Genomic DNA, 16516 nt, shown 5'->3' with positions numbered 1-16516 from the left:
CTATGTTCTCTTGATATTTTTCATTCCTAGGCACAGTAGCAAAATATTTTTCATTCCTAGTCAAAATATTTCTTTTTGCTATTTGTGGATTATTGTAGACGAAGAGGAAATGGCAGGGAAGGTAGTGTTCATGAGTAAACTGACATGACAAACTGCTAGAATGAGGTAGTGAAGGTTTAAGAATTACATCTTCATTCACTTGGTCATGCTTCAAGTGCTTGACCAAAGAAGTTTATTTCCTGACTCTACTTGAAAGATTTTCAGTATCTTTACAACCTTTCTCTCCAAGCCTTTATCAAAATCGTGAACAGATTAGAATTTCACTTTTTTTTGCTTCAACAATATTAACGAAGAGACCAGAATTTGACAAAAGGTAAGATGGAACGAAAATTCTATAAAGGAATTTATATATATATATGCGTTCCTCTATTAAAAAGAATTCTTAACCTGTGTTATGTACAAATCTCATACCTGCTCTCCGTGACTCCTGTATGTACGTGTGCATAAACTGAAGGCCGAATAATTCCCGTTCCTCTTCCTCATCTATGTTTTCACCGGGAGGAAGTGTTACTTCCAATTTCAGTGGGTTGTCTCGGAAGTTGACAAACCTAGCAGTTCACCAAAAAACAGTATTTTCATAGGTGCCATAGAAGTGTACATTTATTTTCCTGGAGAAAGATCAAGTGGTAATATACTAAATTACTCTTTTTTTTTTAACTGGTTTCAGTAACTGAACATCTTGGTGAGATGTGATATATCCCAAGAATCTTTAAATTTCTTGCCCAGAAGAAAAAAATATTAGCTTTAGACAACTTATTTTCCAAGCTTGTAAAAGCAACTATTAGTCCATAGCATATGTTTAATGTGGTACACTTTAACTTCCAAGAGCAACTCTAATGCATCTCAAATATACAATTAATGCTATGAACTTAAATTTTCTGCATATTTTATAAAGCATGTCTTATTTATCATTGTATCGTCACCATCTAGTACAAGGCTTAGTAGTTGCTGAATAAGTAAATGAATGATTTTGTTATGAAAGTTGTGGGATTTGGTGTGAATTCTCACATCTTATGCTCACTGTCAGGAAATTAAGTTTTGGAAGTTATTTGAGGGAGTTCTGTTAGTAATTAACTTAGTAAAAAGTTATATTTACCTCTAACATAACTGCCTTGTCCATTTGTAGTTATTTAGGAGGAAAATAATCACTATTCTTATGGTTTTGGTTTATCGTGGATAAAACTGTATCGTGGATAAAGTTTGTTAGCAGTTATAGAGATGATTTTCAGGAAAATGTCACCAACACAGGGCATTCCGTAAAGCTGATAAATCCCAGTACAGCTTTAGTTTCAACGATTCTTTCTTGAATAATTTAGACCAGTATTATATTAATCCTATTTATAAATTATAGAATTTCAAGGTTGGAAAAGATTTTTAAATGTAATCATTTATGTGAATGAGAACTCAAATCTGTTAATAACAATTTCTTTATATTACTTTGTTCTGCAGCCAGAAAGGAACATGTCAGTTCTGCGTCTACAACTTTTACCTTAGATTGGTCATCTCTTCCATGCACACTGGAATATCTTTCAGTTTATTGTTGCTGAGAACAAGAGTACCCAGATTTTTCATATTGCTGATTGTTTCTGGCAAGCATGTTATTTTATTCCGTTGGAGCCATAATGTGTGTAGACTTTGCATTCTGAAGAATTAAGAGGTTTCTGTGATTAATCACATATAATATGAAAACCCTGGTTCTTATTAACCCAAAACTTTTTTAAATGTCATCTTGTATAACATCTCCTTTAACCAGTATACATATTGAGTTAACTGACTTCACATTACCTGATTTTACGGAAACTATAACAAGGGAGTTAATCTCTATCTACCGTATAGCTCTCATCATGTAGTGGTAGAAATTAAATCAATGTATTCTAGAATTCTTCACTATTCTCATAGGATTTCTTGCAGAAAAACTGCTAAAATGCTATCTAATCTGAATTAGAGTCTTAAGAGGAAAATCAGAAATTATTAATATGCCTATTTAGGGCAAGGCAAGTATGCATAATGGTTAACAGCATGGACTCTGGGGCCAGGGTGCCTGGGTTCAAATCCTAACTGGCACACTTACTAACTGATCTTGAGCAATTTACTATCATCTCTACATTAGTTTCCTCAATGTTTTTAAAGTGCACAGAAGTAAGTGCCTGGCATGCACTAAGCAATGTTGTTGTTGCTGTGGCCTATTCTTGTCAATTTGTTCAAGTCAGATAGCCAGTTTTTCTCTCCCAAACCCACCCCCCCTTTTCTTTTTTTGGCTGTACCACGTGGCTTGTGGGATCTTAGTGCCCTGACCAAGGATCAAACCCAACCCTCTGCAGTGGAAGCGCTGAGTCCTAACCACTGGACCACCAGGGAATTCCTCAAAACCCTTTTTTTTTTTTAAATTTGGAGTACATGAATATATTCTGTTAAAAAGTAGCATACATTATTTGGAACTAAATGGATCTATTGTGATTGATTATGCTTGGGGGTCCCCTGTGTTTTGTTTATTCTTTCTTATTTATCATAGAGAGCTTCAACACGTCTCTTGGTAGCAAAAAAAGTTATTTATGTTACCTTTCTACAGTATCAGGAAGTTGTTCAAGTCTGTTGCTTCCCATATCAAGCCACTCAAGGGCAGGCATGTTCAACACAGCAGGAGGGATTGTAGTAAAGTGGTTCATATTCAGATCAAGGTGAGTAAGCTTTAACAAGTTGCTGAGCTGAAGAGGAAGCCAAGGTTTTTCAAAATAAATGTCAACAACGTAAACTACTAGAACACCCACAATGGTAAAGAGATATGTCACATCAAGGATTGTCTACATGATGCTTGCACTTTATTTAGTCACAGCAGTCCACAACAAATTTGAGATAACAATAATGCTAAATAACCTCCAGATAAATGAAAAACTCTCTCATAGAAAGTTCATCTATTCAAAGAGAGCTTATCTTCCAAAATAACCAAGCTCCAGGGTTTATAGCACCTGCCTGGCAGAAGCTTTTTTTTTTCTTTCTGGGAGTAAATATATGTTATGTTTTCCTTTTATCTAGTAGTTGAGATTTTCTAGGGAAAACCCAAACTTCAGAATAATAGTTACTTTTGTTAACCCCCTTTCTTTGTGCCTGATGCTTTTTTTTTTTTTTTTTTTTTGCCATACGTGGGCCTCTCACTGTTGTGGCCTCTCCCATTGCGGACCACAGGCTCCGGACGCGCAGGCTCAGCGGTCATGGCTAACGGGCCCAGCCGCTCCACAGCATGTGGGATCTTCCCGGACCGGGGCATGAACCCATGTCCCCTGCATCGGCAGGCGGACTCTCAACCACTGTGCCACCAGGGAAGCCCGTGCCTGATGCTTTACATAACGTTATCTCAGTCATAGAATTTACTGTTTGGTAATTCTATTTTTAAAATGAAAACATCAATAAAACGTTTATTAAGACTATATAACACCACCAGTGTGCTCAGCTTAAGAAAACAAATATATCAATATGACTGCCCTCAATGTACTTCTTCCTTCTTCCTCTTTGAAGATAACTCTATCCTGAATTTGGTATCTATTATTCCCATGCATTTTTTAAATGTTTTTATTACTATACATAAATACATGTTTTCTATATAGTTCTCTCTATATATTACTATTATGTGTATTTTTCATAAACAAAATTATCTTGATATGTTTTTGAATTTTATTTAAAGATGATACTGTACTTATCTTTCTTTAACTTGCTTTTTTCTCTCAATATCAGTCTTTATATGTATTCACATTGATGCATATAGCTCTAGTTTATTCATCAACTTTACAAGGTGAGTACCTTTTTTCCCTTTTATGGACAAAATGGTTTAGAGAAGCCATGTGACTAGAAATGATGGAGCTATGATGTGCACTCAAGTTTTCGTGGACCTAAGAGCTGCAAAATTTCTCTTTCCTCTGTAGTGAAAATTTCAAAATGTAAGAATTTAGTTAACTTTTACAAAAGACTCTCCATTTAGCTAGGCAAGTTCTATCTTTTATTTCTATCTCAGGGCACATTCAGATTCATTCCACAACTTTAACACCTCAAAAAATGCACAAATACAGTGTTTTATGGGTAATGCAAAAAAGCTGTTTTCCATTTAGTAGGTGATATTTCTCTAGCTTTATAATTCGTCATGAATGAAACACTTTTCAAAACTTGTCATCAGACTTTTAAAATTTTCAAATGATTCAGAATAGTGTATAAAAAGATTGTTTTTACATTAGCATAAATTTGTGTGTTACAGTGTGTGCAATTTAATGGCTGAGAGTTAAGTCTCCTGTTGCAGATTTCTCAGTGGGACTAGAACTCTTTGGTTTTAAAAGCTTGAAGAAAGATATTAAAACCATTATAATCTAAGTCTTAATTTTGCATATGTGAAAATTGAGACCTAGTTATGTAAAGTGGTGTGTTCAAGGCCTCACAGCTACTTAAAGGCCACACTTGGAAATAATTCCAGGCTCAAGATTTCAGTTCACTATTTGTTCCTGTAAAACGTATTTCTTTAAGTAAAGACATTAAGGTAAAGACAGGTTAAGAGACATGCCCAAATTCACATAGCTTTTTAGTGACAGAACCAAAGCTAGAAACAAAATCACAATAATTAAAAATTAGAAATAAAATGTTTATTGGCCCTCTTTTAGGTATAAAGAAATTGTCCCTGTGATCATGATTTTCATCATAATCAAGTGTATACATTTCACTAAACTGAACTATTATAAGATCAGACGGATATAGCTATAGAAACTATGTTTTACTTGCAAGAGCAACAATAATTGGTGCATGTTTACTGGTTTGGGGAGGAAAGTGACATTCTTACCAAGATAAAGTGGGAAAGGGGAATAGTCTTTTATTTTGAGTTTTATTATTTTTCTTAACTTTTATCTTGCAAAATCATTGTTTTCAAGGCAAAGCACCATGGAAATTTCCTTTGCTGATTCTAAGAGCCTTAAATATGCTTGAAAAATGATAGGAATGTCTATATCTCTATGATCAGTTTGGTCTTACCAAGAACAAGATATCATACCAAATAAAAGTTTGAGGGCTTTCCAAGCCCACTGCCTTGCTTTACTTGGTAGAGCCTAGGAAGCTAGCAGACACTTTTCCTAAACTGAAGAATTCATGTCTTTTTACTTTACCTCTATCTCAAAAGCTGATCACCTATAAAAACTAACTAATAAACAAAAGAGTTTTTCTGTCACCACATTGTGCTTTATGATAATCATTTATTCATTCAAAAGGCATTAAGTAACATCTACAACCTAGGCTGTACCTTCAATTCTGGGAAGTGAAATAAGTAAGATTCTCACTCTGGCCTTCAAGGAGATCACTAATGATGTCAGTACTGTAACAATAATAGAAATAGCTTTTTATGCTAAATAAATCTTTCTCTAATTAAAAACATGCTTTATAATAATAGGAAATGGTTTTCACTAAACATTTTCTGAAATAAAATTTATAGCATTTTTCCATTAGTGTTATTTTTAATGATCACGCAGTGGAGAAGTAAACCACCAGTAGAAGGAAAATAAAATCATAAGTATTTATATCATTCTGACCTCTTGTGGAAGATCACATATATCTCTGTTAACAGCAAGTTCAAGTTTCTCCAATCTGGCACAGTTACTTAGTTCCTTGGGGACAGTTTTGATTTTGTTGTAACTAAGAATCAGTTCCTGAAGTCTAGTGAGCAGTCCTACGGGAAAATAATACACAGTAAAGAGCAGAGGGATATAAAATAATGTTTCCAGTTATTAAGTATTAGAGCATAACTTACTTGCCTGTTTCATATTGGCAAATTCACACTTAGGCTCTTCCCTTTTCCCACTGTGTGTCTTGCCCCTTCTTCAGATAAAGAGCTGGTGATTTATCAGTGCTATAGACAGAAATATTCTTTTCATTCTGTTTTATCTATACTATATCCTGACTAGTTTTCCATTTGGGGATTTTTTTTTCCTCATTTAAGGAGTTATTTCTAATTTTCTTTCTTGTCTTCAATTTGTTCCCTTCTAGGAGAAATAACCAAACCAACAATATTGTTTCCAGAATCTACACAATATTATTTCCAAAGAGACTTCTCTTGCATTGAAATCTCATCTTGAATCACCTCAGTAAATCCAGAAGCTTGAATCCCCTGGAAGCTTCAGTTTAGACTAGATGTTTAAAATTTTAAGATTCAGGACTATATAAAGATGAGATCTTTATTCCATGTATCAAAAAAAATTATCAGTGAAAAACACAGGAATAAAAGCCATTTTCCTTACCAATTCCTCGAGGTATGTCTGAAATTGTGTTTCGAGATAAATCTAACACAATAAGGTTCTGGAATCTTCCAATGAACTCTGGAATTTTCACCAAGCCAGTTCTATGAAGTTGCCATTCCTGTAGCTGATTTAGTTTTAGTAGAGAAGAAGGGAGGGTCTAAACTCAAGTAAAAAAAAAAAGAAAGTTACTATATTACTTAAATTATTTTAGTATCATGACATACAGAAATATGACTGTAGAGATACTATTTGATTTGTAAAAGAACTTAGGAATATTTTTTCTTTAATGGGTTATATTTCCAAATACTTTGTGCTACTTCTAAGTTTTAAGAACTTTCCTTTTTTGGCGGGTGCTAAACCTTCAAACCCCAATCATAATAACATAAACAGAAATAACATATTTCAGTCAATATTGCACACACATAGAGCTGTGTTCTAAAGATTCTATTTTATTAGGCTTAACTAGAATACATATGTTACTGAACATGAGAATATGGTGGCTAATTGAAATTATAGAGAAACAAAAAGATCATTCTAATCAATTCAAACTTCTCTTCCCATTCTGTTTTGAAATAGTTTAGTTTTTTAAAGCAGATTTTCTTTTAATTTAAGAATTTTAGAAGTTTCAACTATACTGAACTCTATGCCTTTTCCCTTTCAGCCTAAAGTAGCCAAAAGACAAAATACAGGAGCTAACCCCCTAGCTAAATATACTGATATGTATGAAAACAAACACTGACTCAAGGGATAGAGGTGGCCCTTGTCAAACTTAGAGTAGGCCTAATGTAATTAAGCAACTATGTTTGTGTGTGTGTGAGAGAGAGGGAGAGAGAAAGCGGGAAAGAGAGAAAGAGGAGATAATGTGAATTTGGTTGTGGACCTAAGAAAAAAATTAATATACATTTGCATTTTGTGAGGTTTTAACTGAGCATTTGCTGTTTTTTTTACTTTAAGGCCAAAGCTTTATTTAAAACACCTTCCGCTGCTTTTAGTTGAGCATTTGCTTTGAAAAAGCTACACGATTTTTGTTAAGCAGATGGTCACCTCTTTACGGAAAATGAGAAATTGCTTATTAGAAGGATTAGTGGGAGAAATATTACAAATGACTTAAATTTAGGCAGAGTTAAAGCACATTGGTTGAAGTTTTGCAATAAAAAGTTGTGAAGTTACATTAATTTTCAGTTCATGTTGCCCAAATTCATTTGGTACATTATTAAAATTAGAATTCCTAACTATTCCAGACTTAAGCACATAATTTAAGAATCATTCTCTCAACTCTCCCACAAAATGCGAAATATAAAAAATCAAATATTACTTCTATAAAGCTTACCTTCCATTCCTCATTTTCTATCTTCAAAATGACCCTTCCATCTTCCCTGGTGACCTTTTCTCTTAGCTTGGTTAAGCTCACTCGTTCTTCCCAGATTCGCACTAGCCTAGGAGACCAGGAAATCATTTTAGTTCACAGATAATGACATAGGTAGCATTCACTTTTGTATGAAAAAGTGACCCATCAAAAACAACCATTTGGGGGCTTCCCTGGTGGCGCAGTGGTTGAGAGTCTGCCTGCCGATGCAGGGGACACGGGTTCCACGGGGTTTTTTGTTGTTGTTGTTGTTGTTGTTTTGCGGTACGCGGGCCTCTCACTGTTGTAGCCTCTCCCGTTGCGGAGCACAGGCTCCGGACTCGCAGGCTCAGCAGCCATGGCTCACGGGCCCAGCCGCTCCACGGCATATGGGATCTTCCCGGACCAGGGCACGAACCCGTGTCCCCTGCATCAGCAGGCGGACTCTCAACCACTGCGCCACCAGGGAAGCCCGAGGATTTTATTTTAATGAACAGAAAACCAAATATCTCTAAAAGTATAATATTTGCTGTCTATATATGTTTGTGTTTGCAAAACATTTCTATGGATTCTGAGTATTTTTATCCACTGCTTGTCTGAAAGTTAATCTGCTAACAAGTGCACTGTGGCAATGGCTATGTGTGGCCTTCTAGACTGAACAGCTAAGCTTCCAACAGGTGTGGTTAAGTGAGACAAAATGTATACTGCCATCTATTCAATTACACCACGTTTTATAAAAATAGAACTATTTAAACAGTAGACATAATGATTATTAATTACTTATTACTGAAATATATGTATTTCAGAGCAAGATTTAATGATGGGCAATGAAGTGTGTTATTCCCTAACGTTTAATTTCAATTAAAGAATTCATCAAGCACCCATTATATGCCAAATACTATGCTGGACATTGTGGATACAAAAAGCTCTGTCCTTAATGAGTGAGGCTAACTATTATTAAACAAGTTTATTTCCATCTCTTAAATGATTCATTAATTCTTTCTGGCTCTGTATTACTATGATCTAAGTCCAGAATGTATCACTTAATTTGGTGACCATGGGCAAGACATCTCACCTCTAAGGACCTTGCCAATAAAACATGGGGTTTGGATTAAATAATATCTAAGGTCTCTTCTAGCTCTAGTATTCTATAATTCCTACACTGTTTAATTTAAGCTTGATGTTCTTTCAAAGTTTTGAACAGAAATTTTCTACCTCCTCTCAAACCTTTGTATTATAGCCTAAAGACTTTCTCCAATGTTGTTATACCAACTCTTACCCAAGTGCTTGCTTTCTTCAAGGCAGCTTGGCATCCAAAGACAGAACAATTTCTATTTAAACTTAAGGCTTTTTGAGCTAAATCTTTAGCCTCTTTTAGCTGAGAGAAGAAGCATTAGATTACATTTTTACCCCTTGCCTGTTTTGTACAGAGAAAACTTGAAGCTGCTGAAATTAAATGATTCTTAACTAGACACATATAACAGGTGAAATTCAAGAGTTTAGAACCAACTTGTGATTTCTGATGACAATTTTTTAAAAAGTGGATAGGATTTATAAAGAGTACTCGAGTCAATAGAGAACAGAGAACAGACTTGTGGTTGCCAAGGGTGGGGTTTGGGATTAGCAGATGCAAACTAGTATATATAGGATGGATAAACAACAAGGTCCTATTGTATAGCACAGGGAACTATATTTAATAGCCTGTGATAAACCATAATGGAAAAAAAATATATATATATATACACATATAACTGAGTCACTTTGCTGTACTGTAGAAATTAACACAACATTATAAATCAACTATACTTCAATAAATTTTTTTTAAAAAAGAGTACTTGAGTCAAGTTTGTCATAATTGTATAATATAAACATAATATGTGTCTTAAGAGTAGTTTTACACATTTCAGTCTAGGGAAATTTAAGACCTAAGGTGAATATAAGCTTACTGAGTCACATTGCTTAGGTATGAATACAAGTGAATACCAGTTCCACATTTATTAGCCGTGTGATCTTTGACAAGTTACCTAGGCCTATCCTTCAGGTTTTCCATCTTTAAAATGGAGAAAATAATATCACCTATGTGTGGCAGAGACTGCTTATCATTCCCCAGTATCTGTTACTCTTCTTCTTCCTCAGTAACAGATCCTCTAAATTTAACTGGGCACAAGACTTCATTTAGCCATCCTCCTTTGCAGCTAGGTATGGGTCATATGAAGCTTTGGGTAGTGAGATGTTAGCAGAAATAGTCATGTGTGCAACTTCCTGCTGGCTAGAATCAAGTACATTGGCCACAGTTGGTGTATCTATGTATTTGGGGCCATGAGGTGACTAAAGTCCATTCCTAAAGGAATGGAGACTATGCACAGTTGAGCAACAAGATAAAAGCCTGAATGTGTGACTCAGTGCAGTGCTGTGGCAGCCCTCTTCTTTGCTGGGAGAATACCAGTTATTTCTAAGTGTTTACACTTCCTCCAAGTTACCCAAGTATAAATCTTAATTTGTCTAAACCAGTCATACAATCTCATTTCCCTGGAAGGTAACTGGATTAGAGGTGTACTAATGACCCAATTCTGGCCAATGAGAGGTGACGGAGAAGTTTGATGGAGACCTCAGAAAGGTTTTCTCATTCTTAAAGAAGATACAGAAATAAATAATTCCTGCTCTTCTGATAACATAATGATGCCTGGCTGTGATGCCTGGAAGTATACCAGTCATCCTGTGACACTGAGAGAAGCTAACCTGAGGACCAAACTGACACATTGATAAAAAGAAGCTGAGTCTTTAAAACTGTTGAAGCTTTGGAATTGCCTTACCTCAGGACTTCCTTATTGTTTAACCCATTTTTAGTTGAGTTTTCTGTTATTTGCTGACACAAGACCATTTTTAAAAATGAGATATAACTGACATATAACATTATATTAGTTCTAGATGTACAACATAATGGCTTGATATTTGTACATATTGCAAGACCATTTAATGTTTAGAAAGAGACCTAACAAATGATAATTGTAGGGGGCTACGTGGAATCTATGAGGAAAGGGGCTATCCTTGCAAGAGTAGTAGGATAATTTGGAGATATCCAATGAGGAAGGTAGGTTGGTATCAATGAGGCAGAGGAAGTGAGAGCTGAACTATTTAAGTATAGCCCAAATAGAGGAATCAGGTGATCCACAGGGGCCCTGGCTGGAACTCACAGCTATTTAAATAGGTGAGGATCTACCGTACCTTCTACTGCCAGTTGTTGTTTTAGATCCTAGGGAATATAATGTTGAACAAACAATCTATGAAAAGTAGACTAAATGATACTAATCAAACTTTGATGAAGTTGAACAGACTCCTAGGACAACTACTATTTTCACTTACAGACACTTGTATTTTTTGTGGCCCCCATCACATGGCCACACTTAATTGTCAGGTGCTTCCTTTAGTTGTATTTTGGGTTTTCAGTAAACAGAAACCTCTATCAAATTCAATAATAGGCATTTAATAAATACTATTTTTAATAATGAGGATGTTATGAATTTTTGCTAATTCAAGATAATAAACATGTTATAGCATACTTTTGTTGAAATTCCTTCTCTCGCTTCAGGTCTTCATTGTATTTCTTTATTCTTTTCTCCCAAACTTCCTTTACAGCATTGACAGCCCCAGTACAAACCACATTTTCTGACATGACTTCTCCACATTGTCACAGAGTCACCAACTTCATTTTGAATAGCTGAATCACAGATGCCATCTCAGAAAGGGCCTGATTGTACCAGAGGAAAAAAAAAAACAGTAATGTTTCAGAATGTTTACTGAGTACCACAATGATCATAATAGCTTTTTATTGAACACATTCCATGTTCCCAAAACTATTTTATGCACTTTACATGCCATATTTCACTAAATAATTCTCATAAAAATATCATGACATGGGTACTTTTATTGTCTCTAATACACATGAGAAAACCGATCCCTAAAAAAGGTGGGCAATTGGTTAAGGTCTCATCTCTAATAAGTGGCAGAGGGGGGAACTGATGCCAAGTCTACTTCCTTTGTTACTATTAATTCACAATAATGAAAAACTGCAACTGGTTTACGTGTCCAATATAAGGAAATGTTTAATAATGGATATACAAGATAAGCAGGTATCTTGGTATATCTGCTTAATCTAAATGCTATATGTACAAGCTGGAATTCAGTTAAGTGGGATATATTGGTATTGTTTTCTCTTGTGTAAAATAAATTGCAAACGGACTCATCTAACACTGAGGATTGTGATGTGAATCTCAGAAATGAGAGGAAAATAATAATAGGGGAATGGTTATGTAAATTATGGTAGATCTATTTGATGGAATGCTCTTTGTCTTACAAATAATAGTATTGATTTTTCACCAGATTATATTAGTAATAATGAAAAATTTGATTCACAATTAATTTAACTATTTTGTTCAAAATTCAAGAAGTCAAAGATGTCCACAATTACCACTTCTATTCAACATTATACTGGAATGCAATAATGCAAGAAAATTAAATAGAAAGGTATAAAGTTTGGAAAGGAAAAAGTGAAATTTGCAGCAGCATAGGAGAAAAGGTACTCTCATGCACTAAAGGTGACAGTATATATTGTTATATTCTCTTTGGAGAGAATTTTAGTAATATCTATCAAACTTACAGAGCCACATTCACACTCATAAGAATATATACTGTAAATATTTTCAATTGTAAAATGACATATTACAAAGTTATTCACTATGGTGTTTTTCATAACAGCAAAAGATTGGAAACAACATAACTTTCCACCAATAAATTATAGTACATGCATATCACGGGAAATTATACAGCTCCATAAAGAAGGAAAAGCATTTTACGTATTGATATACCATGATCTCCAAAATGTATGACTAAGACAGTTTGCTGTCCATTCTAATTAACATGGATACTTGGGTCCCAGATTTTTGCTATTACGAGTAACACTGTTTCTAAAATTCCTGTTCTTATCTTCTTGTTGCTCAAGTGGTATTATTCCTATTGTGTATATACCCAGGAGTAGAATTGCTAGATCACTGTGTATGTGACTATTCAAATTTTTAAGATAGAGCCCAATTGTTTTCCAAAATGATTATGCCCATTTATACTCTTACTACAACTGTATAAGTGTCCCCACTGATGTATATCCTCACCAATACACTACTACATAAAATGATATCTCATCATGGTTATCATTTACGCTTTCCTGATTAATAAATGTTCCAGGCTAATAAACAAAGATTGTCCAGTTGAATAAAAGACAAAATCCTGTGTATTGTTTACAAAAGGCACACCTAAAACATAAAGATAGAAAAAAATGGAAATACAAAAAAGAAAAAGATCACTCCTAGGTTTATACTCAAGAGAAATGAAAATTTATGTTCACACAAAAACTTGTACATGAATGTTGATAGTAGCATTATTCTTAAGAGCCCTAAAGTGGAAAACAAATGGCTATTAACTAACGAATGGACAAACAAAATGTGTGTATCCATACAATGGAATGTTATTCTGGCATAAAAAGGAACAAAGCACTGATACATGCTACATCATGGAGAAATTTTGAGTAAAATTATGCTGATAGAAACCAGACACAAAATACCACAAATTGTATAATCCCATTTATATGAAATGTCCAGAATAGGCAAATCCATGAAGAAAGAAAATAGATTAGTGATAACCAGGGGCTTTGCAGAGGGGGAAATAGGAGTGATTGCTAAGGGTAGGAATTTTCTTTTTTGAATGATGAAAATCAACTTTTTGAAATAAATCAACCTATGAAAAAGCAAAGACTTATTTATGGCTAAAAACCAGAATGTAATAAATGTGGTACATCTTGAAAATATAAAAATAAAAGTACTTTTAATAGAATGCGGAAGAAGGAAATGGGGAAGTAGAGGGTAGGGGAGTCAAGAGATACTGTCTATACTTTATGGAACAAGAAATAGAGATTTAAGTTATAAGGCAATCAAAAGAAATTAAAATAGGGATATAACTCTATGGGGGTGCAAGTGAATTTAAGCATCATCTTTCATAATGAAACTCCATAGATAATGTCTAAAGCTGAGAAGACACAGCATAACTGCCTTTGGAAAAAAAATGTATTATGGAGATAACCACTGAAAACTAATCCTGAAATAGTTAAAATGGTTACTTCACGACAAAAGAGGCAAGAACATACAATGGAGAAAAGACAGCCTCTTCAATAAGTGGTGCTGGGAAAACTGGACAGCTACATGTAAAAGAATGAAATTAGAACACTCCTTAACATCATACACAAAAATAAACTCCAAAAGGATTAAAGACTTAAATGTAAGACCAGACACTATAAAACTCTTAGAGGAAAACATAGGAAAAAACGCTCTTTGACATAAACCACAACAAGATCTTTTTTGACCCACCTCCTAGAGTAACAGAAATAAAAACAAAAATAAATAAATGGGACTTAATTAAACTTAAAAGCTTTTGCACAGCAAAGGAAACCATAAACAAGACAAAAAGACAACCCTCAGAATGGGAGAAAATATTTGCAAATGAAACAACAAAGGATTAATCTCCAAAATATACAAGCAGCTCATGGAGTTCAATATCAAAACAACAAACAATACAGTTAAAAAATGGGTGGGGAAAAAAAAAAAATGGGTGGGGGCTTCCCTGGTGGCGCAGTCGTTGAGAGTCTGCCTGCTGATGCAGGGGACACGGGTTCGTGCCCCGGTCCGGGAAGATCCCACATGCCGCGGAGCGACTGGGTCCGTGAGCCATAGCTGCTGAACCTGCACATCCGGAGCCTGTGCTCCGCAACAGGAGAGGTCACAACAGTGAGAGGCCCGCGTACCGCAAAAAAAAAAAAAAAAAAAAATGGGTGGAAGACCTAAATAGACATTTCACCAAGCAAGACATACAGATGGCCAAAAGGCACATGAAAAGATACTTAACATCACTATTACAGAAATGCAAATCAAAACTACAATGAAGTATCACCTTACGCCAGTCTGAATGGCCATTATCAAAAAATCTAGAAACAATAAATGCTGGGAAGGATGTGGTGAAAAGGGAACCCTCCTGCACTGTTTGTGGGAATGTAAATCGATACAGCCATTGTGCAGAACAGTATGGAGGTTCCTTAAAAAACTAAAAATAGAACTACCATATGACCCAGCAATCCCACTACTGGGCATATACCCTGAGAAAACCATAGTTCAAAAAGAAACATGTACCACAATGTTCATTGCAGCACTATTTACAATAGCCAGGACATGGAAGCAACCTAAGTGTCCATCGACAGATGAATGGATAAAGAAGATGTAGCACATATATACAATGGAATATTATTCAGTTATAAAAAGAAACGAAATTGAGGTATTTGTAGTGAGGTGGATGGACCTAGAGTCTGTCATACAGAGTGAAGTAAGTCAGAAAGAGAAAGACAAATACCGTATGCTAACACATATATATGGAATTAAAAAAAAAAAGGTACTGATGAACCTAGGGGCAGGACAGGAATAAAGAGGCAGACATAGAAAATGGACTTGAGGACACGGGGTGGGAGGGTAAAGCTGGGGCAAAGTGAGAGTAGCATCGACATATATACACTACTGAATGTAAAATAGTCGGCCGGTGGGAAGCAGCAGCGTAGCACAGGGAGATCGGCTCTGTGCTCTGCGATGACCTAGAGGGGTAGAATAGAGAGGAGGTGACGGAGACTCAAGAGGGAGGGGATATGGAGACACGTGTATGCATATGGCTGAGTCGCTTTGTTGTGCAACAGAAACTAACACAGTATTGTGAAGCAATTATACTCCAATAAAGGTCTATTTTAAAAAATGGTTACTTCTAGGGTGATAGAAATGGGGTGGATAATATTGCTTTTCATTATTAATCTCTAAATTACTGATTTCTTTAAACTAAAAGTATGCAGTGTGTGTGTGAGAGAAGGACAGAGACAGAGAGAGGGAGAAAAATGTGTTGATATTACAGAGGGAAAAAGTTTAATGTTTCAGGATGAATGTATAAGTGCCAATATGCAGAAAATTATTAGGAAGAGGTCCTTATTTTAAGCAATGCATGTGGAATTTAAACAGGAACAGATCTGCAAGATCTTTTTGCCATCAAGAAACCTTGGGATATTTATGCTAATAATCCAACCCCCTGTCCAGTTACAATTTATTATCTCAGATGTAAGCAGGTTTGAAGTAGTTATTTATCAAATAATAAAGTTTAAAATCTCAAGTATCTACATGTAAATGTGTATTTTACTGGACATATGTAACTATTCATGTGCTCATTCATGTCCTCGCTTGCCATTAAACTTTGGTCAACCATCTGTTTTTCTGTAATAGCGACCAATGCCCCTTTGAGGAAAACAAGTCAGTAGTGATATGTGTGTCTGCCTTCAGCATGGGATTGTGTTCTCTACCTTGATTACCACAACAGAAAAGCACATCGCGTGGCAGTGAAGTAGGCATGGCTGTGACATGACTCAGGAGTCAGCTTCCCAGAGTCAAAAGAAAACAAAAGAAATACAATCTCAGAAGAAATACTTCTTGACTTCTGGGGAAATCAATCTTCCTGAGGAGGACAACTACATGAATGACTATGAACCTCCAAGAGACTTTTAAATTCAATTCCAATTTTAGTTGTACATTCCAGCAAATACTGACACAGTATAAACATCAACAGCAATTTATTTATATGTCAAGAGTGGGAAAAAATGTTTTTGAAAAATACTTACCACAGTCGGTAGATGCAAACGCTGACATGCCCAAAGTTAGTGCATCAGTAGGAGTGGATTGCTGGGAGAATTGTTTTCAGTGTGACTCCGAATGATTAAAATCCTCAG

General features: G+C 35.3%; 1 protein-coding gene across 1 annotated transcript in view; it reads right to left on the bottom strand.

Moving 5' to 3' along the window:
* The window catches only part of LRRC39 (leucine rich repeat containing 39), a 20974-nt gene extending 4458 nt beyond the window's left edge, over positions 1–16516 (bottom strand). Inside the window, exons 1-8 of the mRNA XM_030759894.2 lie at positions 16409–16516; positions 11226–11413; positions 7651–7756; positions 6321–6477; positions 5616–5752; positions 2620–2765; positions 1550–1702; positions 472–608 (exon numbers count right to left, since the gene is read on the bottom strand). Of these exons, the coding sequence (XP_030615754.2) occupies positions 472–608; positions 1550–1702; positions 2620–2765; positions 5616–5752; positions 6321–6477; positions 7651–7756; positions 11226–11338 (949 nt within the window). The 5' untranslated portion in view covers positions 11339–11413; positions 16409–16516. The remainder of the gene's footprint in view (positions 1–471; positions 609–1549; positions 1703–2619; positions 2766–5615; positions 5753–6320; positions 6478–7650; positions 7757–11225; positions 11414–16408) is intronic.

Source organism: Delphinapterus leucas, chromosome 1, assembly GCF_059928025.1.
Source record: "Delphinapterus leucas isolate spDelLeu-1000000601 "Yukka" chromosome 1, BTC_Dleu_Yukka2, whole genome shotgun sequence".
Taxonomy (NCBI): domain Eukaryota; kingdom Metazoa; phylum Chordata; class Mammalia; order Artiodactyla; family Monodontidae; genus Delphinapterus; species Delphinapterus leucas.
The sequence above is the reverse complement of the archived record's forward strand: the minus strand, read 5'-3'. Positions and strand labels throughout refer to the sequence as shown.